This window comes from Phasianus colchicus, chromosome 1 (genome assembly GCF_987193195.1).
Source record: "Phasianus colchicus chromosome 1, bPhaCol1.hap1.1, whole genome shotgun sequence".
NCBI lineage: Eukaryota > Metazoa > Chordata > Aves > Galliformes > Phasianidae > Phasianus > Phasianus colchicus.
In genome coordinates this window covers 121,812,404-121,837,946 of record NC_143436.1, presented here as the reverse complement: position 1 = coordinate 121,837,946, position 25,543 = coordinate 121,812,404, and the positions used below count along the sequence as shown (strand labels likewise).

Genomic DNA, 25,543 nt, shown 5'->3' with positions numbered 1-25,543 from the left:
GAAATAGATTGTAACTTCTCAAGAGCTGCCCCTTAAAAAGAGCCACACAACAATTTACTAAGCTACTAAATATAACAGCATTATTTTCTGTAATTTTTAATTCAAAAAAATAACACTTTTTTTTTTTTTTTAATCACTGCAGATGAGAAATGGCAGTGTGTTTAATATGTGGAACTCAAGATAAAATATTGAACCTGGTGAAATCAATGGCAAAAGCGCCCACCAAATTAGCTACTAAGATAACTTAGCTACATTTAATAACTTACAAGTGACTTTATTTATCACTCCCTCATTCTTAGTGCTCTACATTGATGACACCCAGTTTCTCTACCTCTCTGTGTTGCAGTGAAAGAGTACACAAAGGGTTAAAAAATAATGGTGTTCACTTATACAGTTCTGTCTCTGGCAAACCACAGTAAGTGATTTCACTAACTGAACGCATTAACTTCTGTGTCATTCTGTTAATTATTTCAATTAAAGACAAATGCAAAGTACAATAAAAGTTAAAACAAAATATCAATTATTTTTCTATACAAAAGAATATTTAAATTTATATTACAAGAAATAAATATAAAACTACCACTAAGATATTTAAAGGCTGGCATTCTCCTCCTTATGTACAGCACTAATCTGCAACTCTAACATACAAAAAGTTGAAGACAGTATAGCTAACGTTTTTAGAGTTAACACACAAGTTGTAATTTCCTACATTTACAATACTACTATGCATTATATCCAGATACTTAGTTGTACTGAAAAAAGCCTAAACTTCCCTTTAAGCGTAAAAATCCTCAAAAATCTCTAATGAAGAATCAAAATAGAAACGTGCCAGCTGTAATTCGACATCCGAAATACCTTGTCAGAACAGGAGCTTCCTCCCCATTTTTTTTCCAATTAATAATTGTCTTTGTCAAACCATTACATGGCTGCCTGGAAGTTTCAGGACAATATATTAAATAAAATCAGTCTTTGGTCTTCTCACATTATGTAAAACTGTTGAAGTAAATCTCTACTTCATACTGTAAAACAGTGTCCTGTTCAAAAGGAAATCACATTTTCTCAGCAGAAGGTAGGCTTCCCCTCTTTGAAGTCCTTCTAAGTGAGATACGGCTATTTTGGCTGCCAGTGTCATCCTTTTCTTGAAATGCAAGCTGTTTGCCTGAAAAGTCCTGAAGACACACATCACCATTCTGCACACTGAAAGAAACACCATTCTTCTCACCAGAAAGATGGCCTGTAGAAACAAAAAGTGCATCCCCTTTCAGAGAAGGTCAGAATCAGAAGTCTCAGGTACTTTTCCAGTGCATATAGAGAGCTCATGCTATCTCATTTTATCTCTGCAATAACTTCAAGATGAGGATTTCTCTGTATGCCTTCTGTATATATTTACTCTGTGTGAGACAAGTAAAGATCTGGGAGACCTTAATATATTGTACACACAAAAAGATTTCACATTTTCAACCACGAAGGTCACAATTCTAAGAATGTAGACTTAGACTTGGAATCAGTATCACTAGATAAGATGCAAAATACTTCTAACTCCAGTTTTGCATTAACTATAGTTAAATTCAAGTTTCTCAGTTTTGCCATGGATATGAAATAAACTTGGAATAAACATGGCAGATTTTTTTTTTCCCCCTTTAAAATGCATTCAACTTGCAACATTTATTTCTGGAGAATGATCAGAATGTGACCTTGGTCAAAACACTTTTGCAAGCCATATTTAGATTGAAAAATGTTAAACATTTCTGTGTCCCTACAGTGAACATATGTAATACCACTCTCGAATGAAGCCTCTTAATGGACTGGAATAACAGCTCCACAAATGCTCAATTCACTGGATAGAATTTCCTTCATCTATGCACCACACTCTAGATAATTCTTCTGAGAAGTAGGATTTTTTATTACAAATATTTGCACAAATGTTTTCAGTTGGTCTTTCTTCTTTTTCCTTTTTCTACTCTTCTTCTTTCTCAGAGAGTAGGTAAGTGTAAGAGATGTGCCACCATCCTGATATCACATCTACCATGAGATGGAATAAAATATCAAGATGGGAAAACCCAAAACAGAACTAGCATTTCTTCTGAGAAAGGATCATTTTAAACATGAAAATTGAGTTCACAAACACAAATGCAATACATTTAAATTAATCTGTTTTAAATAACAGAATTAATCAAAACACACATTCAATAGTGTTATTTGTGTTACTATTTGTATCACTTCACAAACCGACATCGCCATGACTGGCCATTGTTAAATTTACTGAGAAGACAACAGTCAGTGGAGAATCTAATTTCCTTTTATGTTTTTGGGAAGAGAAAAACACTGGTGAGAAACATCAAGGCAGTGAAAGATGAGTTGATTACGGGAACCAAAAATCTGATCTTCCCTGGTACATCTGACAAGAAAGGTGCTTACAGCAGCTTTTGGTAAATAACAGCCTTATTAATGAATATTACCTACCATCTGATATGTAAATCAACACTAAATACAATATGGATACTTTAAACATTTGCGTATCATCTCCTAAACCAGACGTGTGATATTATCTGTGAGGAAATCTGAAATATTTTGACCTTATATTACTATTGACCCTATATTATATTATTATTATTAATATGAATAATAATTCCTGGAATCACAGAATAGCTTGGGTTGGAATGGACCTCAGTGATCAAGTTCCAACCCCCATACCATAGGCAGAGCCCACCAATCTCCAGATCTGATGGTACTAGAGCAGGTTGCCCAGGGCTGATGCCAACCTGGTCTTGAACACCTCCAGCGATGGAGCATCCACAGCCTCTCTGGGCATCCTGTTTCAGCACCTCACCACTCTCTCTGTAAAGAACTTCCCCCTGATATCCAAAAATTGGTCAGCAATTTACTTTAAGTTAGCAGGAAAGAGCATAGCATTGCAATGATACATACCATTTCCATTTGCATGCACTGAATAATCATTATTCATTAGCACTGTTGTAGAATTAGTGGAGTTACTGTTTGATTGCAAGGAATTGGAAGAACTGGATACCCCTTGGTTTACAGTCTGCTTCTTTAAACCATTAGTAGCAGTTCTGCTCCAGTCTACAACAGATAGATAGTAGAGAAAATTGTGCAACTCATAGAAGCATTAATGTAGTTTTCTAAACAGAACAATATTCTGCAAAGAATATCATAACTCTTGACGTTTACAATTATTTGTATCTAGTTGTTTTGTTTTTTTTTTTCCTATTTAACCCCTTCTTAAAGCAACAGGCTTAGTTTTATGACTGTGTACCAGATCAGAATTTTCCAGCAACTAAAGAAATGATTGAAAAGCATACAGCTTTACGAGAAGTCAGCTACTGAATAACAAAATAATCAAACCCATTTCTTTTTTTTTTTTTCTTTTTGTTTAAAGTTTTCTTTATCTTGTGTTTTTCTGAAGTTGCTGGCAAAACTACCAGTTTGAGTCAACTGGACTCAAACTGGAACAAATCTTAAAACTTCTAATCATGATCAGAAGTCTTCTTCAAAGACATGCCCATAAACTGCAGCAGAAGAAACCAGCTGCAATTAACAACTTAATGCAAGAACTGCATTAACTGCTATCTTTAAAGAGTATAATTTCAGAGGTCTATTATACTTTGGGAAATAAATCATGTCTGCAACCAGAACAAAATAGTTTATTGAATTTAATAAAAAAGCATATTATTAAGCGCTAGGAACTTTGGGTATAAGTTCTTTGGAAGAAGGAAAAAAAAGAACAACAAAAACATTTTCATGCTTACCAGAGTTTTCAGCTAGCCTGAATTTTCCACAGCACAGATATCTTCTCCACTGCTTACGGACATTTTCCTTTGTTACGCAATAGAAGATGAAAATGAAGAACCCTGCAAAACAATGACATCTATGATAAACAACATTTTGTTTTCTTTCATTTCTTTTTAGTTTCTAATCAAAAGTTTTCTTTAGTGAAAAAGTTAACAACTCTGAACACTGAGAAGTACTATTCTACTGAACACAGATGGAAGGAATTCATGTATACACAAATGCAAGAAGAACAAACCAAGTCCACAAAGTGAATAAAGTTTCTCCTTTCAAATATGAAGGGAAAAGTTCTGTGGATCCTGAAGTTTACTTTGCATTTTTGGAAAATAATTCAAAACAACGTAAAACAGAGAGTGTAATGTGACATTGGGAAGCTGTGCATTTCTCAGTACCTGGTATGACACTGTTCCATCTGTTAACCAGTTACCTGTTACCAACCATAATCAAACAAGTAAAGCTTATAGATTTATTAGCTGGAATGCCAGCTCCTGGAGCATCATTACTGACCTTTCCAAAAATTAAAGGAGCTATTAATAGGTCACAAAACTATTGATATGTCACTTAGAGTATTTGTACAAAGAAAACATTGCATACCTAAAATATTAGATGAATGGTTTCCCCTTTACAACAACTTTAAAACCTAATATTTTCTATAAAGGATGGGGCTCAGCCCTGTCCCTTGTCAGCATCACATGAGAGACTTTACCTGCTTTACATTCACTTTTAATGATACACTGTGGAACACAAATCTACCTGCTCATAAGAACCCCTCCCCGCTGTTTTAAGACTGGAACTTGGTCTTTGCATGATTTTCCAGCTGCAATGTGTCCCTAAGAACCTAAGTGTTAAGCTTATAATGAATGAAAAAGAGCATGAAAGAAAACTAACTACTGAGACTAGCACAGAGTTGCATGTATGTTATGTTCGTGCTGTTTCTAAAGACAGTTAAGCATGTAAAATCTCACAGGGAGAGATTACTCACATCTTTGGTAGCTTAAATATCTTATCTTTGGCTTTCAGAATGAATATTTGAATATAATGACATGATTCTATACTGAGACAGTTCTATACCACTTCTGAATACAGTTCTGAAACACTGGTATAAATTTACCAAATTGTGGTACTCAAAAATCAACATACTGATGAGAGCAGCTATAAATGCAATCTGGCTATAATGGAAAAAATAGTGATAAAAAATGATTGCTAAAATACTGACAGAATGAGATTTCTGCTAGCTTCAGAACTACTAAATCGGGCATGTGAACCAGAAGCATCTCTGAGAACTGCAGCCAGTCTCTCTGAAGTGCAGTTGGGTACCTAAGAACCAGAGACATCTTGAAGATACTAAAAATAAAGGCAAAAACAAGGAACTATAATTGCAACTTATCCACAAAGGTGAAAAATGCTCTGAAACAAAGGGGAAACTCTCTGAAAAGATTGAAATAAGTAACTGCTGTTGTCTGCATTAGCCAAATGTAGATATAAGTAGTCTGGGAAAAGAAAAATTGTGTCTGAAAAAATAGGAAACATCATGGTCTATTGCCTACTCACATGAAAAACAAGAAATTGCAAGTACCTATTAGCTGCTCCAAGTGTGGAGTTCTACATCCTCTTATGTCTTGATTAAAGATTTATGTGATTAAAAATGACTTGTTTTCTATCCGAAACTGAACTTCTCTGGGTGTATGTATGTGCATATATATATATATGCATGCATACATATACATACACATATTTGCTATTTTACTAGTGATAGTTTTGCAGTAACCTATAGTAGAAATCTTTCTCAATAAACTTGCTGGTGCTATCAAATATATATATTGTAGCAAATGGTGGAGTGAACATTTGAGTGCTGCTCTGCATGTAATACTTCCTATTTTATCATGCTGGCCCATAGCATCAGAGGCAGATGTTGGTGCTACGGCAGTAGAAGTTGAACTCTCCTGCCAATATCCCATTATATTTTGTTGCTGTGTGACAGATGGCAGCAGAGGAGCACTCTGACACAATGGCGTATGGAAGTGTTGATGAAGCAGAGGTGTGTCACTGAATTCCTCCATGCAGAAAAACTGGCACTGACTGACATTCACCAATATTTGCTGAATGTTTATAGAGACCAAACAATGGCTGTCAGCACAATGAGGTGGTGGGTGGTGCCTTTCAGCAGCAATAACAGCAACAGCAGAAAAACAAGCCACATTCCATTACTCTTGTTCTTCACTGACAAAAGTGCATAGCTAACGGTGGTGACTATGTTGCAAAACAGTGTTTTGTAGGTGAGAATTTTCTCTACTAAATTCTCTATTTCTTGTGCTCTTTGTTTCCATGGAAATAAGAGGCATTACTTTTGGATTGACCTACTTGTATATACACATACACACGCCTTTCTGGTAATACTTTTGTAATAGCTTGATATATATTTGTTTTATTAATCATAAGCTCACTTGCTAGTGGTCATTTACAGTACCCTATATTCAAGTAAACAACTGTTTGAAATAATGCCTCTGGTTCCTTATGTACTATGGAATCTTCCAAACCTACTGTCATGATTTTTATTCTATGGCCAGAAAACCATTTAGGTTGTGACACACCAAGTAGGGGAGTAGTATACATAGAGCTGCAATTTGAATTGCTTTACTCTCCCTGGGAAATTATTCCACCAGTAATCTAAAGTACATTGAAAGAGAAATTTGGATTCAAAACACTATAGGAAAATGTAGGTAGACTCAGATAACAGCATGCAGCTATGGTACCTCATGTTTATAGAAAAGCTTTTGAAGCCTCTGAAATCTGCTTTTGGATATGTCCAGTAGTATCCCAGCATCTGCAGAGCTGCATACCTTCATATCTATTAAAGGCTATGCTTACGAGGAGATATTTTAGATACCACAGCCTTGCTGGTCTTAATGGCCCTTTGATGAATGTCACACCTCACCCTCATGACTTAGGTGTAAGTTGGGAAATAATACCATTTTCACTACATTAATTGTATTATTTTTGTTTGAACACTTACAGTAACTCAGTATTTACAATTAATCTCTTGACATACTGTCACTTTCCATGGTATCTGGTTTGCATATATTTAAATTATAATATGGATATAAATATACTATACATGTAATTAGTAGACAGCCTTTCTATATCTTACTGTAACATAAAATTACAGTAGAGCAGTTAAAAAACTTACCAAATTACAACTTTGTTTCTGAATTACGAAAGTGCCATTTTCAAATCTTTCAAATGTTTTGATCATTGTAGTGTTGGCAGTAAGCTGACACATCAAAAGCATCAACTTACCTTGCAAAGTGTTGAAGATGGTAAAGAGGTAGGTAAAAACCTCATTTACTGTGAAGAAAGCAAATCCCCAAGTAATTCCCAACAAAAATGTGAGGCCAGCAACACTCCGAAGGTCTTGAATACTTGTTTTTCTCTGAGCACCAAGTTGTTTTTTCTTTTTTATGCGACACAACTGGATCAGCACAACAATGAACATGCTGATATTGATCAGGAATATCACACAGAAGTATCCCACAGCAGTAATATAGAAGACAATTCTATTTTTAATCCAGCAGCTAAAACACAAGAATAAAGTCTGTCAACCATCAACAGAAAAAGAAATTGAAATAAATACAAGATAAAGCTGTATCCTGTTTTAATTACAAATCATTACAACAGTAAAAAGTTGTGGAGGTTTTTTTGTTTGTTTTGTTTTTTAACCAAAAGCTAAGTAAGTGCATTCATGTAGGCAGTTACCACTAAGCACGTTAACATACTATAGAGCTATACTATTCCAAAGCTCTCTGCCTGCTTCCTTCCCTCCCCCACCTTTAAAGAAAAGCAGTTTAGTAGGATCCCACCCCCTTCCTCCCACCCCCAAAAAAGAAAGCAAGCACCTCCTTTTATTTAACTTACAATTCATCAGGTCTGGTTTTTGAAACTCTCCCAGTGGATATAAGTCCATAATTATCTGGTGATACTGCCAACACAACAGCCACAACTACTGCTGGTAACCCTAAAAGATTAGACCAAATACATAAGTGAAGATCTTGACAAATACAATACTATAACTTGAAACTAAATGGGGCATGCAAGCTGTGCTCAAGAACACAACTTGGAAAGAAACCAGAGATCCTCTCTGCAGCTAGTTCCAAATTTTCTCACTTAGGCAACAAATACTGTTACACATCAAACTGATTTAAAGCATTTAATAAAGCATACTCAATTTTATTTCTTATATCGATTTGAAGAAAACAATTCTATTGATTTTAGTGCCTTTACTAGTGTTTAACTCGAGTGGCCAAAGATGATAACAAGGGCCCAAATCTCTTCATCCTTGAACCAGTTACATCTGCCTTGCCACTTTTTGTTAGTAACAGCGCTATTCCAGAAATGGAATGTATATATTCAATTCCATTTATTTTCAAAACAGAACTGATGCCATCTGCCAGCTAATGGAAATAAGCCTTTTTGAAGGGGACAGACTCTTTACCAAAATCTATTGCGACAGGGCAAGGGGAAATTGTTTCAAACTATAAGGGGGGAAATTTAGACTGAATATAAGGCTTTTTGGTTTTCTTTTTTAATGATAAGGGTGGGTGGTAGATGCCCTGTCCCTGAAGACTTTCAGGATCAGGCTGGAATGTGGCTCAGAGCACCCTGATCAAGCTGTAGGTGCCCCTGTTCATTGCAGGTGAGTTGAAATAGATGACCTTTAAAGGTCCCTTCCAACTCAAACCATTCTACGATTCAAATTTGGTTCTGTTATATTTGCAGAAGGAAAATCCATTATTCACTTACATTGCAACAGCCTCAGTTTTCCACATTGCAAGCTGAGAACACCTGTACTTGGGGAGGAATTCACTACCTCAAAGTTGGAATTCATACAGTTAGATTTACTGATAATGAATACTTTGTAGTTGACAGCAGTAATACATAGCAACTGTTTCTCTTTCATTTCCAAACTGTATCACCTTGCAGAAATATTTGGTGAGTTGATACATATATCTAGAATCCAAAAAGTAAAACCAATACGTACCCCAACCAACAATGCAAAACTTAAGAATGTATTTCCGTACATAGGTATTAAAGACTTTCACAAGTGCAAGATACATGTGGAAAGCTTCTAGGCCCATCCAGGTAAAGGAAACCAACAGAAAATAGTGAAGAAATACAGCAACTGCAATGCATAGGCCTCGTGCGTTATACAACGCAATCCATGAGTCAAGGAGGAAAACTAGGTTGAGTAGAAGTAGTGCAGCACACAGCTGGATTAATATTTTGGATGGATAGTCTCTCCGGATTTTCCTAAAAAGTAAATTAGTGAGATGACATCAATTGTTCTTGTATCCATGGCTTATTTTCTCTCTTGTATTCTTTAGTTCATAAATGCCAAGAAAAAAAAAATGTATTTATATATTTTCATTTATATATAATGATTCTTACATTGAGTTTATACATGGGACAGAATGTTTTAATGCATTTTCAAATTAACAGTCTATATGAATAAAGTCTGTTATAGAAAGATTACACAAATTTAAATAATAGCTTTGAATCCTAGATATCAATACCTCTTTTTTTTTTTTTTAAAACATTGTATGTTAGGTGGCTTCTTGCTATATTACCTTCAAAACACAAAAGGAGTGTTCTTAATGCTAACCTGGATTAGACTTTTGACTAGGCTTCTAAAACTTTGATAGAGCCAAGTATTTATTACTGATGGGATAATGAGGAAGTAAACAGGTGCCAAATAAATTCTAGGAGGATTTCCAAAACACATTGTGGAGGACTTAACAGTTAAACCTCAAACATCTTAACAAAATGTTCCAACAAAGACAAATTTGTGCATTATTAATAGAGAGAGCACCCATAACTACTGAAAAAGACTTTGCTGTGAAGACTATAGACAATTGTAATTGAAGAATAATGGGAGCTGAGTTGAAGAGATACTTACTCAAAAGCTACATAAGTCACAAGAGTAATAGAAAGAAAAATTGCAGACAGGCCACAGCCTATATAGGATATAAACGTCAGTACCAATTCTTGCGTGGGACTTAAAGGAGTATTCCCATACAAATTCTAAAAGGAAAAGAGAAGTTGATTTCAGAGAGCAAACTTATGAAAGGGAAAAACACATTAAAAAAAAAAAAAAAAAAAAAAAAAACAACCTTAAAATGCACAAAACAAATAAACAAACAAAAAGCAAACCATTTTCTTCATGGATCTTGTAAAAGGTTTGTTGGGAAACAGAAATCCCAATACAACTGTGGAAGTCTGATTAAAATAATTTTAAATTGGATTTATCCTAACTTTTTTTTTGGTACAAAATATACAACGGCCTAAATGTATGAGCTGCAATTTAATAAGCACTTAAGCAATTTTTACTTTAATGGAACTCACGGCCTCCATTCAACAAGCAGTCTAAGGACATTACTAATTTTATGGCTCTATGTACTATGCAAGATGTGAACAGAACTGAATTAGTATTTAATAAGTTGTATGTATTTTCTGAATCCTCATTTGCTGAATATGAGGCATGTTTTAACATTTTCTGGAATTGAGATATGTAATTTTTGGAATACCTACCATCAAAACTGCAAAGCTTGTGAGGTGGTTGCATGAACAAACTGTTTCATTTACTCTACTTTCTTTAACAATGCAACCTTCATATGACCAGCCACCATGTCCACCTGTTAAAGAAAACAGCCTTGTAATTGATTAAAGCATAGCTTTCTACTATTAATATGAGTCAGCATACCTAAAGCAACATGGTATCTTGGGTGATATCAAGTACTTACCATTTTTATTAAAGTCCCAAAAAACACATCTAACTGTTGAATTATCCTGTTTGGGAGGTAAAAATAAAGATAATAGTTAAAACAAAAGATATTTTACTTAACTGTAAATAAGGATCAAGAAATTTGAATTATGTACAAAATACAGGGAAGAATAAATACTCCATACATTAAGTATACATGTTTTACATAAACTTAAATGCATAGAAGAGATTAATATCACAAGATGAAGGTGAAAATATGTGGAACAAATTTGAAGTGACCACACAGGGGGCAGGTTTCCCACTTATACTAAGACTCGATTCCTGGTACAACACTATGAATGGTGTGTCATTGCCGTTCTACACTATACAAATTCTTTGGACTTTTCATCCTTCCTGATTTTATATGTATTGAGAAATTTACTGAAAAAGAAAATTACTGAAAAAGAAAAATTCACCCTCTTTAGCAAACATCTGATCACTTTATATTAACAGCATATTGAAGGTTTATATATGGCCATGAAAATCCTATAAATTGTAGGAGTAGTACATTATACTCCGAATAGTAATAATTCTGCTGTTATATCTCAAAACCAGAATAATCTCAACAGTTTACAATATTTTAGCATTTTCAACTCCCATTTTGAAATCCCATTAAAATATGGGACTGAAACATTTTAATCCCTGATGCTGTGTATGAGTCCTAGTACTTCCTGATGACCCAGTGTTGTGTTACAGTTTAAGAAGTATTCCCCCTAAGAAAAAAGATTAACATTGTTTTGTGGCCATGTAGCACCTACAAATGTCAAGATTGCAATAAATCCCTAGCAAAACTCACCGCAAGGCTTTCACATAAGAGATTTTATTCACAGAATCACAGAATGGCCAGGGTTGGAAAGTACCTCAAGGATCATGAAGATCCAACCCCCCTGCCACATGCAGGGCCACCAACCTCCACATTCAATACTGACTGGGACCAGGCTGCCCAGGGCCCCATCCAATCTGGCCTTGAACACCTCCAGGAATGGGGCATCCACAACCTCTCTGGGCAGCCTGTTCCAGCACCTCACCACTCTCTCTGTAAAGAACTTCCCCCTGACATCCAACCTAAATCTCCCTTCCCTCAACTTAAAACCATTTCCCCTCATCCTGCTGTTATCTGCCCTTTCAAAGAGTTGATTCCCCTCCTGTTTGTAGGCTCCCTTTAGGTACTGAAAGGCTGCAATGAGGTCACCCTGCAGTCTTCTTTCCTCCAGGCTGAACAAGCCCAGCTCCCTCAGCCTGTCCTCATAGGGGAGGTGCTCCAGCCCCTTGATCATCATTGTGGCTCTCCTCTGAGCCCTCTCCAACAGCTCCCTGTCTTTCTTGTACTGGGGACTCCAGACCTGGACACAGTACTCCAGATGGGGTCTCACAAGAGCAGAGTAGAGAGGAACAATCACCTCCCTGTCCCTGCTGGCCACCCCTCTTCTGATGGGGCCCCAGATACCATTTGCTTTCCAAGCTGCAAGGGCACACTGCTGGCTCATGTTAAGCTTTTCATCTATCAAGATCCCCAGGTCCTTCTCCACAGGGCTGCTCTCAAGGACCGCTCCTTCCAGTCTGTAGGGATGCCTGGGATTCTTCCAGCCCAAGTGCAAAACCTTGCCCTTCACTGTGTTGAACTTCATTAGATTCACCCAGGCCCACCTTTCAAGCCTGTTGAGGTCCCTCTGAATGGCATCCCTTCCTTCCACCGTGTCAACCGCACCACTCAGCTTGGTGTCATCAGTAAACTTGACGATGGAATTGAGTGCAATCTCAGCGATGTCACTGATAAAGATGTTAAAGAGCACTGATCCCAAGACAGACCCTTGGGGGACGCCACTCATTACCGGCCTCCACCTGGAAATAGAGCCATTGATAACCACTCTCTGTCTGCAGCCTTTCAACCAGTTTCTTATCCATCAAATCCACCATCAAATCCACATCCCTCAAATTTGGAGATAAGGATGTGTCAAAGGCCTTGCTCAAGTCCAGGTAAATGTCTTCGGTTGCCTTTCACTTGTCCACCAATGCCATCACTCCATAATAGAAGGCCACCAGATTGGTCAAGCATGACCTTCCCTTGGTGAAGCTGTGCTGTCTGTCTTGGATCACACGCTCATTTCTCATGTGATCAAGCATGCCATTCTGAGGATCTGTTCCATGATCTTCCCAGGCACAGAGATGAGACTCACCAGCCTGTATTCCCCGGGTCCTCCTTGCTCCCTTTCTTGTAAATGGGAGTGACATGACCCTTCCTCCAGTCATCCGGGACCTCACCTGACAGCCACGACCGCAGCCAGCTCCTTCAGAACCCTGGGATGCACACCATCCGGCCCCATAGACATGTACACATTCAGTCTCATGAGGCCCTTACAGTGGGGGGGAGATTTACCGTGCCCTGGTTCCCAGCTAGAGGTTTAGGGATGCAGGGCTCAGGGTTGTGAGAAATACTGGAATCCTATCTGCCAGTGAAGACCGAGGCAAAGAACTCATTCAGTACCTCAGCCTTCTCTTCATCCGTTGAAGCCAGTTCTCCTTTTACATTTACCAAAGGAGGTACACTCGCTTTGGTCTGTCTCTTCTGGCCAATGTACCTGTAGAAAGTCTTCCTATTGTTTTTCACCTCACCAAGTTCAGTTCTGCCAGTACCTTGGCTTTCCTGATTCCAGGTCTGCAAGTCCAGACAGCATCCCAGGTGTATTCTTCCCAGGTGACACACCCTTGTTTCCAGAGCTTGTACGCACCTTTCTTCACCCTCAGCGTGTCCAGCAGGCCCTTGCTGAGCCATGCCGGTTTCCTACTTCCTCTGCCCACTTTCTTATTCAGAGGGCCGGAGAGCTCTTGTGCTCTCAGGAAGGCATCCTTGAAGAGTAGCCAGCTCTCCTCAACATGTTTGTTTTTAAAGACAGCATCCCAGGGGATCTCAGTACATTGAACAGCTTAAAATTCGCTCTTCCAAAGTTCAGGGTCCTGATGCCACTCTTTGCCAGGCCCACATCCCTCGAGATCACGAACTCGACCAGGTTGTGGTCACTGCAGCCCAGGCTGCATCCAACCTTAACGCCTTTAATGATTTCCTCTGCATTGGTGAGCAGCAGGTCCAGCAGTGCTTCACCTCTGGTCGGTCTGTCCAATACCTGGACCAGAAAGTTATCATCAATGCATTCCAGGAGCGTTCTGGACCTCTTGCAGGTTTGTAAAATAAAACAGAAGGGCAGGTAGAAAGGATCAAAACTTCAGAGCTGATCAGCAGAACAAAATTACATCAAATCATTTGGGAACAAAAATTAATATAAACAATAAATAAGTGAAGATGAGAGATTTTGAAAGTCTAGCTGGAAATGAAATGTCCATGCTAGTAAAAGCAGAACCAACTGATCTGTGTTCCTAGTACAATATTCCTTCTACAACAACTCCAATGACGCAACAAAAGCAAATTCTGTCAGCCAAAACAAATCATACCTGATTAGGTCTGATGTTCTGTAAAGTAACAGTCACATTTGCCTTCAGATTGCTAATTGTGAGGTTAGCAACACTTGATGATATAACACTGCTGATTAAAGATGCATTCTTCAAGGACAGATCCTAGAACAACGAAGAAGAATCAGATTTTAAAATTAAAGAAAACAACAGTAGAGTACAGTTTACACAAGTTCAGGTATTATCTGAAGTGAGTATTGGACAAAAATAATTTCTCTTTAAATAAGGAAATTTTTAAAAATATTTTATGGCCAAAAAACAAGTCAGATCAGATTTTATTTTTGCTCTAGCATTGAATTTAAACTCTTACAAACAGAGGATCAAAAAGGTACCTGGAACACAGTAGTCTTTTTAAAGAAATTGAAAATAATTCTAGAAGCCAAGTCCAGCTCTTCAGGAGGTAAGTTGGTGAGCAATGATGAAGGAAGTGTAATTGATCCAAGATTATTTAAGTCATGAACTGCATTAGGGCCAAGAGAGATCTGAAAAATAAATGCAAGAACTATGCCTCATTTCTGTCACTAAAGAAAAAATTAAATTATGCCTTAAATCCAGTTTAGAACTCTGAAATAAGCATTTCTCAAATCACTGTCAGGAACACACTGCTGCTCTCTCATTTCTCTTCTGCTCAAAGGAATAAAAAGCATCTGCAGGCCTGAAAGTAGTGCAACTTCAGTACCGCAGAACAGTTTCAGTACTATTAATGGCTTATGCTAACTTAAGCTATTTCATTCTCAGAGAGGACACAGCATGCCAGTATTTGTCCACAACTTTCCATCTTTCCTCATTTAAGCCTCCAAGGGTTGTACTGTCCAAATCAGAACTTCCTTAACCTGAACAAAAGGTTTTGAGTGAGAGAAAGCATATCCAAACTTTCTAAGCACTTTTTTTCTTGGCAAGACCAACTACTCATGAGTGACAACTGTATGAATGTCATTACTCAAGCAATGTAGTAAGTTCTTTCCTGGCACTGATAATTTCCTGCAATTAATCTTCTAACAAATGTGACAACACTCCTTGACAAATTTTAGCACAGTCAGGGTAGGTGATTAAATGACTCATGATTCTGGGTTCTTGTGACAAAATCCAAGCACTCTGGTATTCTCACTTGCCCTCTAACAGCTTCTTAGCCAGAAGTCAGTTTCTGCTAACTCTGTTGCTTATTTAGCCCATAAAAGAAAATTAAAGAAAAAATTCTGAAAGATTTCAAAAAGCAAAGTCTTTTTTTCTCTGAAAATAACCTGAATAAAAGATCCTGAACTTGTGACATAAATGCAAAATAAAAGAGATGTTATAAATATTAGAACACAAACACTTTCAGCATGAACTTATGAAATTTCATAAAGTTTAGAATTATCAGTGTCCTACCTGAAGATCAGATGAATCCTGGACAGCAAAAGACATTTGGTTGGAGCGGATGCTATCAGTTTTGACAACTGCCAGAGCCAAAGATGGGGAGGAAAAATCAGCAGACATTGTTGAAAAGTTCAGTTTTAAGCCAATATAATCCACTACTTTTATAATTCTGTTAAGAAAAAGAGATGCTTAGTATTACCAAGCACAAAGTTGTGATTATGGAGCAGCAATCGAAACACAATGTAAAATGCAGCTTACTCTTCTCACTTACCGTGGTTTGAACACAAAAATGTTTTTTTCATAGCATTATATTACAGTGCAGCAAGTAACATTATAATAATAGTCCTTTTCTGTGTCAGTAAGTTAAGGATCAAGAAACGTTCTTTTTGATTAAGATTATTAAAAAATGAAACATGCTGATGGTAACTTATCAGGACAGTCAATACAAAACACCTTTAATCTATTGCCAGATGGACTTACCTGTTAGAAATTTGGGGTGGTAATTGTTGAGAAGCTGTCAGAACACTGCTAACCTCACTCACCATCCGTTCTACATCTTTTGACTCTACTTTTCCAGCTGCTAAATCTTTCTCTATTTTGGATACAATTTGCTCAGCTGTGGTAACATTAATGGTAGTATATATGGAAGTAGTGTATGTGGTAGCTGACAGTATCTTTCCTGTGACAACAGAAAAGTTGTGCATTTTTGTAAGTACTGTGCTTATGAAATGAAGTAAGCAGAAAAATTACAACAGTTCTCTTGAATGAAAAAGCTTACCACAAATACAAGCATGTTAATGAAACAGAGCCTTTTTTCTCCCTAACAGCTACTTTGCAGATAGCAATACCCAAGAGTCTTAGGAAAATATAGAGCAAGGCTTCAAATAGTCAGCACTGACTATACTTTATATTGATTATAAAATCACCGTAAGTGATGCTAAACAATTATTATTTAGAATTTTTAGCTACTGGGTGCCTGCAAGAAGAAGGAAATCAGGAGAAAACCAGAAAACCTAACTTCAACAGTTAACAAAATATTGTAGCGTGAGGTACCACTCATCATAGCCAGAGGCATCAGAACATGTTTTAAAATGAGTATAGAGATTTTGAAAGTTGTGTCAGGCTTGTCACGGTAATTGGAAGATGATAGCTAAGACACAACCAAAATCTTGTTTAAAAAAACTGAAAGCAAATTCAGTATATGGAATTCAAATTAAAAGATACTCTTTATTTGTCATGTTTACCTGTGCTTCCGTTAGGCAGGCTACCACGGCCATCAGCAGTAGAATGAGGATGAGATACTGAGACAGAATGTTTGACAGGACTAACAGTAGGGGTTACTGAGAAAGGAGTAAGGGGAAGAATAGGTGCTATAGTAACGTTCTTGTTATCAGAAATAGGTTGGGTTGAGTCTGTAGCAAGAGGAATTTGTGCAGCAGAGCTGGTGGTAGTTTCAAAAGGTGGAATTGCTATTGGAGATTTGGGAGGAAGCTCAGAAGGGGAAACTGCAGAAGGTTTAGTGAAATTTACAGCAGGAGAAATGATTGTGATAGGTTTGCTAATGTATGTAGCATCAGATTTAATTGAGAGAGCAACATTAGAGATAGATTTTGTTGCAGGCGTGGAAGAGAGAATTGTAGTGACAGATCTATTAGAAGCTATGGAGGGAAAAGTTGCCATGATTTGTTGAGCAAAAGACTCAGTAGAGGAATATGTAGTGGTATCAGTAGTGGAAGACAAAGAAGTCGCAGTGGTAAAGGTTTCAGAGAGAGGATTTGCAGTGGAAGATGTGGAGAAGGTTTCAGAAAATGAATTTTCTGTGAATGGGGGGATCAGTGGTCTAATTGTGGGCGTTCGTTTTGCAGAAACCACAGTGGGGGAAAGAAAAGCACTAGATTTGAGGGAAGAGATAGCAGACTTTTTATGAGGAGGAAGAGAATGAGAAGACGGAACCCATATGGGATGAGGCGGCAATTCTATAGTACTGTTAAAAAAAAAGCACAAAAGTACATGTTAAATTTAACATCATTTATATTTTAAAGAAAATTAGCTATAATAGAGGAATATATATGAATGATGTGGGCATATTAGTAATAGTGCATATTTTGAAATTCATCAGGTCAGATGTCTCATGCCCTAGTGACAAATAGTACTTCTGTAACTTTTTGAGGCCTCATGCATTCTATTTTGCTATAGTTGTTCACTATTAAGCCCACACAAAACCATTTCATTTTGTCTTCTTTGGAGGTGACATAATTCTGAACTCAAAAGCTACTGGCACCACGGGAAAAAAAAAAAAGGAAGAAAAAAAAAAGAGAGGAGGAGGAGAGAAAGGAAGGAAAGAGAACGAAACTGTACAGGAAGACGTCTGTCAGCTTGTGCTCATGGAATCCTTTCCTAGCTATTATATTGCAACACAGAAGTTCATTCTACTTATCCATTACATAGATAAGGGAATAAGCATGCCAATCTGTTTGCATTTATACTTACTACATCTTTAATTCTTCAGCAGTCAAGGAACAATACTTCAGTGATGAACAACAGCACTGTTCTGAAATGACAAAGAAGCATTAACATAGTTTGCCATGAAGCGTAACTGCTTATACCATTAAACAGATTATTCAAGCAAGGGTACATTTTACAGGGTTTTTTTTTTTTGTTTTTTTTTTTTAACAATAGTGCATTTTGAATAATTAGTTTTGAGTTTTTTGCTCAATGCCTCAGAAGTTCAGACTTCTCTTTTTAGAGAAACCAGAATGCAAAGCTGTATGCTTTGAAACAGAGAGGAAAAAAAAGCACGAGCCACTCCATACTATCAAAATACAACTAAGAAAACTGAGCTACATTAAAAAGTTTGAGAAATGCATTTGTGTTTTCAAGTAATGTTACAGATAATACTTTCAAAATCCAAAATGCTTTAACGTAGTCAGCAACTTTATATGTAAAAAAAAAAAAACACCAAAACTTTCATATACATCTCTCCCACTCCTTGCCCTCCCAAAATCAGAAAGTCTGCATTTTTTATGCATTTATGTTATTAGAAATTATTTTAATTTAAAATTAAGAGTTTTTTTTTTTTTTTTTAAGGTACTTGGCAGTCAGCTGTAAAAACATGACAGTTAACCTGATGAGATTTTTTAAAGCATAACTTACGAATTTTGTCTATTTCTTCTTTCTCTTCTAAACTGCTTATATTCTCTTTCTTATCCAGCTTTATTATGAAATTGCAGTGTGTACTATAACGAGAAGAAAAAGCCTTAGATTCGAGAAATAATTATGTCATTGCAATACATGAATCTAATGACAAATAATAAATCAGAGAAAGCATTTTTTTCCTAGCTTTTTTCAAACCTGGGGATCTTTCCAAAGCACGTGGAACGCAACGTCAGGTTAAAACAAAGTGCAATACATCCATTTATAGCAGCTTATTTCCTTATTCCTCCACAGATTCTGTCGATTCTTAAATGTGATCCCCTCTAATCAATGTTAGCCACTAAAGAATTAGTAATTTTGTCAAGATAGTAACAATCTCCTTTGTTACTGCAGAGAAACTCCAGAGAGGAACTAGAAAATATCCTAGATGGCTCTTAGTGTATCCTTGCCTATGGAAACCTAGTGTTTAAAAAAAAAAAAAAAAAAAAAAAAAAAGAGCTTAAATGACTCAAACAGAGAACTACATTTTTTTACATTTAATGTTCAGTTACATGAAACCCTATCTAAACTAGCAAACGTACAATCAGAATTCTCCCTCAGCAGCTGAAACACATCGGTGAACAAAAAGGGAACACAAAAATGAAGCAAAATTTCTTTCCAGCTAACAAGAACATGGAGTATCTAACTACTATCAGTGTATGACACAGAAGTATCATTTGACTTTCTGTCCCCTATTATTTGGGGATTTTCATTTTTGTTTGATCCAAAACCAGAAAGATAAATCCTCAAATTCAAGTATATTGGAAGTTCCAGATTTTGTTTCAGAATACACTGTTTTTAAGCCAATCTGTTTAAAGCATCATCAGTTTAGCTGTGAGTAGCAATTAAGTAAGTTGACAGAGATTATCTGCATTTTAAGGTTTCCAGGATCATCTGTGTAGAGCAGCCTTTCCATTTTGATACTCCATGGCTTCCAGACTCTGAAATATCTTCTCAGGCTTGTCCAGTCCTGAGCATGACTGGCTTCCCAAGCCAAAGAACAACTTGGGATAAGAACTAGTATCTGAAAGGAGGCTGAGACAAAGTGGGGATCAGCCTCTTCTTCCAGACAACAGCTATTGGACAAGAGGTGACGGCCTCAAGTTGTGCCAGGAGAAGATCAGGATGGGAATTCGGAAAATTTCTTCACAGAAAGAGTGGTGAGGCAGTGGCACAGGATGCCCAGGGAGGTGGTAGAATCGCTGTGCTTGGAGGTGTTCAAGAAACATATAGATGTGGTACTTAGGAACATGGTCATGGTTTAGTGGGTAATACTGGTGTTAAGTGGACAGTTCAACTAGATGATTATAGAGATCTTTTCCAAACTTAATGCTTCCATGATGTTTGAAGTAATTTCCTCAAAAAGACTTAGTGACTAAGAAGCTGTGTGACTCAGCTAATTTAAAGACGAAGGAGAAACATGGCAGGTAAGTCTGTGTTTCAACAGAAGATTAATGAAAAGCAAAGAAGTTTGGTAAACAAATAAAGGAAATCATTAATAAGACTAATGGGATCAGAATTTCTTTCCTCATTAGCCTGCTTATATTTGTCCAGCCTGTTTCTCGGACTCGACTTCCTAGATAATTTTTCTCCTGTTACACAGCCTTTCACATTTGATACATCACAGGCTCTTAAATATGTATTAGCTACTAAATATATGAAATAAAAAAAAATATAACAACAAACCTCTGGTTTTCTGAACTGCATTCCAAAACGGATGACTATAACAAGGAAAAATAGAATAAAATTGTTTTGTCAGGAGAAAACGTGACGTATGACACTATAATAAACAGATGGAAAAAAGTATTCCAAACAGTAAAAACAATTAGTAATCTTACCTCACTCATTTTTTGCAAGGTTTTGTTGAGCTCTGATATTCTATAACATAAAAAGTTACAATTATGGAGGACTGTTTTAAAGACAGTTACAGCAGTAATATGAAATGAACAAGCAATTACCAAGGGAAAAAAAAAAACTTTTAAAAACTACAACAGTTCTAATATTGTACAAACACTTTAAAAGGATTGAACATGTAAAAAAAATGCCTTTTATTAGACACTTTGCAAACTACATTTAAAACTGGCACCGCAAATTTTAACATCAATCCACATACTTACAACCTATTTAAAAGAGCAAAAGATAGATCTTAATATTGCCTTTTGGCAGGCTAGCATTTAGAACAAAATTCTGAACTCACACTGAAAGCCACTGAAAGCAAATCAGTGGGAGTTATGGCTTTCTACAAAAAACAAACAAACAAACAAAACAAAACACACAACAAGGTCTTGATTTACAAAGGGAGTTTTTGGAATAGCAGTAAAGACATGAATATTAAGCATGCAAAAAGGTAAGCAAAATCACAGCTATGGGACACAACCTATACAAAGACTTAGATGTCTCTGGAAAGAGGAAATTGCAAATCTTAGAAAGATTGTGAAAGAAAAAGTTATAGTGAAATAAATATTGATGTGACTCCATGAATCAGAAAAACCTAGAGCCATGAAAATTCTCTTAGTAAAATTTCCTAAAGAGACAAAGTAAAGTTTTGAAATTATGACAACCATTTATTCATGAAGAGCAACAGTCAAATTGACATACTCAATTATCCACAGTTCACATTCTCAGGTATCATTACTATTATTATTGTCTTAATCATCATATAATGCAAAAAATGCAAAGTGAAGAGTCTGCTAATTACATGAAAGGTCTTAATGTTTTTGAAATATGGCAAAGATTTCAATCTTTATTCAAGTTTACCTCAGTTCTTGTAGGGTTGAGGCTGGAATTGGAATAAAGCCTGAAACTTGATTGTCAACAGTTTTGTTATTAATCTGTTAGAAAGAAAGATACCAATGCTAAATAAAACAAGTGAACTTTAGCATTCGAAGAAACTTATATTCGCCTCACTCATTTAAACAGAAACATTTGAAAAGCCCAAAGAAAATCAGCATCCTTTCTCATGAATACACTTCAGCTTATATTTATCATGCCTGTGTGGTCACAGTTTAAGGAATTGCTTCATCTAGGATATACCTAATTTAAGGATTTAACTTGTGAAAGATAAAGGAAAGAGAATAGTGACCTCACCACACATCACGCTGGAAAAACAGGAAGTTGGCTTAATCTGAAATAGCAATCTTAGACCAGAAACTGAGAACAAACTTTCAACTACAGTGATAATGCAGCAATTGGACAAGCTACATAAATGCTGTAAGTAACAAAACTAGTCTCCCAGTAGAATCCTGGGAGTTAGAGCCAAGAACTGAGGTGAAACACATGTTAAATGAGATTTAAATATATCTGATCTTGCCTCTAGGCTGGAGAGAGTACAAAGGTTGATCTAAAAGTCCTTTATAGAACTGCATTCTTACACTCTGTTTTCCACCATTACCTGTTATTTCTACATTTAAAGCAGAGAGCATCTTGATGAAAACATCATCTAACATTTATGGTATTCACATTACCATAGAAATATTCTGCTAAAAAGTAAAATAGCTTCCAGAGACAGGAATCTACTTTTTCTAAGAGCTGTAGGCATAATGTTCAATACAGCAGGATTTCAGTAGACGTTATCACTATGGAAACAGAATACAACATAGATGAGACTCTTGCTTTTGGGATACTGGGGCCTACCCCTGTCCAAACTCAATGCTCAACTGAGTTGCAGTGGGTCTCTGTGGTGACTGCTGACAACTGTCAGGCTTGCAAAGATGGACACGTAAAATCACAGACTGAGTGTAGATACAGATGTATAAGAAAAAGGTACAAGGAGCTGTTAACAAGCTCATGGCCCCTTTGTTTCCCGTCCACAACAATCAAATATTCTTAACCTGCCACATAGAATGATGCCCTATTTCAGAGTGTCTTAACCTGGATTAGTTTCAGAGTGCAATCTAACCTAATTTATGCTCAAGCTGTCAATATCTAATGATGCTAGCTTTCCCATTCATCGCCAAAGAATTTAGATTTGTAGCTAGGCAGTTCAGACCTCTCTCCATACTTCCCAGGGTTACCTCCCTCTTTTCAGTGGTTAAATAGAGAATAAAGGCCCTGCTATAGTAAGTTTACTTTCTTACACTTATAAACAAGTGTTGTGTGTCTAAATTTTAAGAGAGAGTATTGCTGTACATAAATTAAACCGTAAGTACCATAATAAGAATCACATTATGGTATTATGCATCTTATGCGTTTTAGGCACAGACAAAGAAACTGATTTCAGCCTTCCTTTTAAAAAAGTTTTGCAAGAGAGAACACTTACTACTTCTATATTTAGTGGTGTGTTACTTTCTTCTCTTGGATGAAGTTCTATCTTGCCCACATAGAACACTAAAACCAAAACGAAAAAAGGTGTAAGAAAATAAAAACATAACTTTGTGATGTAAAATAACTTGAGAACTAAAAAAAACCAACAACACAGTCTTGTGTTAGAATGCACAGGAAATAAGAACACTTAAAATATCTTTTCTGAACATTCACTGTTTTTGCAGTTGTTCTTCTATCTCTTCTCTCACTGTTTCCATAAATAAGCTAGGCTTATACATAACTTCACTGTTCTCTGTATTTTTTGAGTTTCTTGAGGTCTTACAGTAATAACTCTAAACAGTATTTCAATGTCTGTTCCTGATACAGAATTACATTCAATAAGACAGACACTAATAGCATACTGTTTTATTCTTTTCTCAGTTCTGTAATTCTTATAATCAGTTGCACATACTTTGATAAGAAATCAAGGATCAAAAATCTACATACTGAATAGTATTTTTAAATTAAAGAGCATATTTTAATTTTTTTTCTAAAGCTGCATGCAATCTCTCTAAATTAGCAAGACAATTTATTGCAGAGTTAGCTTCTATATTGCAATTAAAGATTGCCTCATTGCACAGAAAACAGTTTGGCATGATTTTTATAAGAAAGGAAAATCACTGACCTGAATAATTACAGACAGATGATACATTGCATAAAATGGTTTCTCCAGCTATATTTTGGAGGGAAAAAAATCTAATGAGTAAAAGAGCCAAACTTAAACCCAGTACTGACAAACACATTTGCAATCATTTCCTTGCTTCCTGTTTTAAACGTAAAGTTCCTTACATTACACACACTACCTTGGCTACACTTCTCTCGGGCACTCACCATGACATTATCTAAGACCCAGTATTGAAAGTGAGACATGCTGGCTTTCATTAATTAAGTCTGAGTAATTTTTTGTAACTGTTTCCACAGATCTACGTACAAGTGTTCTCTGGTTGGTTTTTGTTGTTGTTGTTTGGTCGTTTGTTTTTTTTTTTAAGTCAATTTGGTAACCATACACAGTTGTATGTATGACAATATGCAACATACTTAAGTTACTAATATATAGGTAAGAGTGTATTCTAGTAGGAATGCACATCTGCTTTTTAATAATTTTCTGTTGTTATTTTCCACAATTAATTTTAGCAATTCTCTCCAATGAATACAACCAAGACAGTCAAGTTCTGAACTCTCACTGCAACTTTCCAGATGTAAGTACTGTATTTTAGATTAAGAATATAGACTGGCTCCATAAACAGAAAACAAATGCTGTTTTCTCTGCTGTTATCATTATCTAGTCATAAATGAGATGAAAAAATTTTCTTTCCCTTTTCACTTTTACCATTCCTGTGGCTCAAATACTTGCTTATTATAACTTAATATTCATCAGTTTTATCACCATCAACAATCAGCCATCAGAAGGTATGGATTGTGAGCAGCATGCAATATGCAAAACATTAGAAAAAAATTAGTAACAATGTAAATTTGCCTTCAATTTTGTGCTGGGAGCTGTCAGTGAAGCAGTAATGAAAACTGTATCAACACTTTTACTAAAAAAATGCACAAAGAAATAAAATGTTCACAAATAAATAAATTTGACAAAATTAATTACATGAAAGACAGTAACATTTATAAAAATCCAACACACAAAACAAGCACCACAAAAAATAAGCAGCAAGGTCAACTTGATTTTGTTTACAACCACTTATTTGTGTGCCACCTAGCCTTGATTAGTATCTCTACAAGCCACCAAAATGCACAAAGTAATTAAGGTACCTGGAGGTAAAAGAGCGATCAAAAATTGCTATTGCTTCCAGCCTCCAAAGATCATAGAATAACATGGCTGCAAACCTCTTGCAGGCCAGCTTCATACAGTCAAACTATACTCGTTGGTATGGCTCCAAGTCAACTATTCTATCACTTACTCTGTCTCAGTGTAAATATGTTCCAGCTTAATTCAGCACACCCCTACAGACTGGATCTGCCCTGAGAACATCATGCCTGGGTTCAGATTGCTCCCACCTACCTAAAAGCATGATGAACGTTTTTTGTTAATAGAACACATAGGTCCTGAAAATTTCTTACATCTTCGTGACTCTTCACATTGCTGTTCTGATACAGTAACCAAACTTTTCTATGTGTGGGTGTCTAGGCAAGCACAAGTAATTCTAAGAAGCAAAGAAGAGTGTCAGTGGTGATGTATGAATCCTACCTGGTGTTACAGTGGAGTAGTAGCCAGTGGTGTCAGGAGTTTCTGTTTAAAAGAAAAATAAAATTCAGTTTTCACATTTTTATTTTAAAAAGATCATGAAATATGAGTGATAAAAACAATTCTGAGTTTCCGCTTTAGTCTGTCTTCCCAGAAGTGTAAAATACATGACTATTCATAAGGGAATTCAGTTATTTTCTGCATGGTACATGAAAAAACATCTGAGTGAGATCCACCCAATCAGATTTTTCTGTCCCCATCTGAGCCAGTTACTCTAGCCTCCATATTATTTCCAGTTGCAAAAGTGGTGCTTTTAAGATTTCCATTTGGCCTGTTCTATGTGGGTATTTCAGTGCTCATGTTCTAAAAATGTATTTCTCTCCATCAACTATGATAAATAGCAGGCTATC

General features: G+C 36.3%; 1 protein-coding gene across 4 annotated transcripts in view; it reads right to left on the bottom strand.

The window, feature by feature from the left end:
- Positions 1 to 253: 253 nt before the first annotated feature.
- The window catches only part of ADGRG2 (adhesion G protein-coupled receptor G2), a 58,957-nt gene continuing 33,667 nt past the window's right edge, over positions 254 to 25,543 (bottom strand). For all 4 annotated transcript variants that reach the window (XM_031599346.2, XM_031599350.2, XM_031599348.2 and 1 more), the window contains 22 exons: positions 25,137 to 25,178; positions 23,562 to 23,609; positions 22,893 to 22,960; positions 21,392 to 21,465; positions 20,473 to 20,512; positions 20,321 to 20,355; positions 18,596 to 18,678; positions 17,933 to 17,993; positions 16,687 to 17,426; positions 15,923 to 16,121; positions 15,455 to 15,611; positions 14,419 to 14,568; positions 14,069 to 14,191; positions 10,602 to 10,647; positions 10,390 to 10,493; positions 9,758 to 9,882; positions 8,843 to 9,111; positions 7,720 to 7,819; positions 7,105 to 7,379; positions 3,768 to 3,869; positions 2,929 to 3,081; positions 254 to 1,234 (listed from right to left, as the gene is read on the bottom strand). In XM_031599346.2, coding sequence (XP_031455206.2) covers positions 1,050 to 1,234; positions 2,929 to 3,081; positions 3,768 to 3,869; positions 7,105 to 7,379; positions 7,720 to 7,819; positions 8,843 to 9,111; positions 9,758 to 9,882; positions 10,390 to 10,493; positions 10,602 to 10,647; positions 14,069 to 14,191; positions 14,419 to 14,568; positions 15,455 to 15,611; positions 15,923 to 16,121; positions 16,687 to 17,426; positions 17,933 to 17,993; positions 18,596 to 18,678; positions 20,321 to 20,355; positions 20,473 to 20,512; positions 21,392 to 21,465; positions 22,893 to 22,960; positions 23,562 to 23,609; positions 25,137 to 25,178 — 3,179 coding nt within the window. In that variant the 3' untranslated portion in view covers positions 254 to 1,049. The remainder of the gene's footprint in view (positions 1,235 to 2,928; positions 3,082 to 3,767; positions 3,870 to 7,104; positions 7,380 to 7,719; positions 7,820 to 8,842; positions 9,112 to 9,757; positions 9,883 to 10,389; positions 10,494 to 10,601; positions 10,648 to 14,068; positions 14,192 to 14,418; positions 14,569 to 15,454; positions 15,612 to 15,922; positions 16,122 to 16,686; positions 17,427 to 17,932; positions 17,994 to 18,595; positions 18,679 to 20,320; positions 20,356 to 20,472; positions 20,513 to 21,391; positions 21,466 to 22,892; positions 22,961 to 23,561; positions 23,610 to 25,136; positions 25,179 to 25,543) is intronic.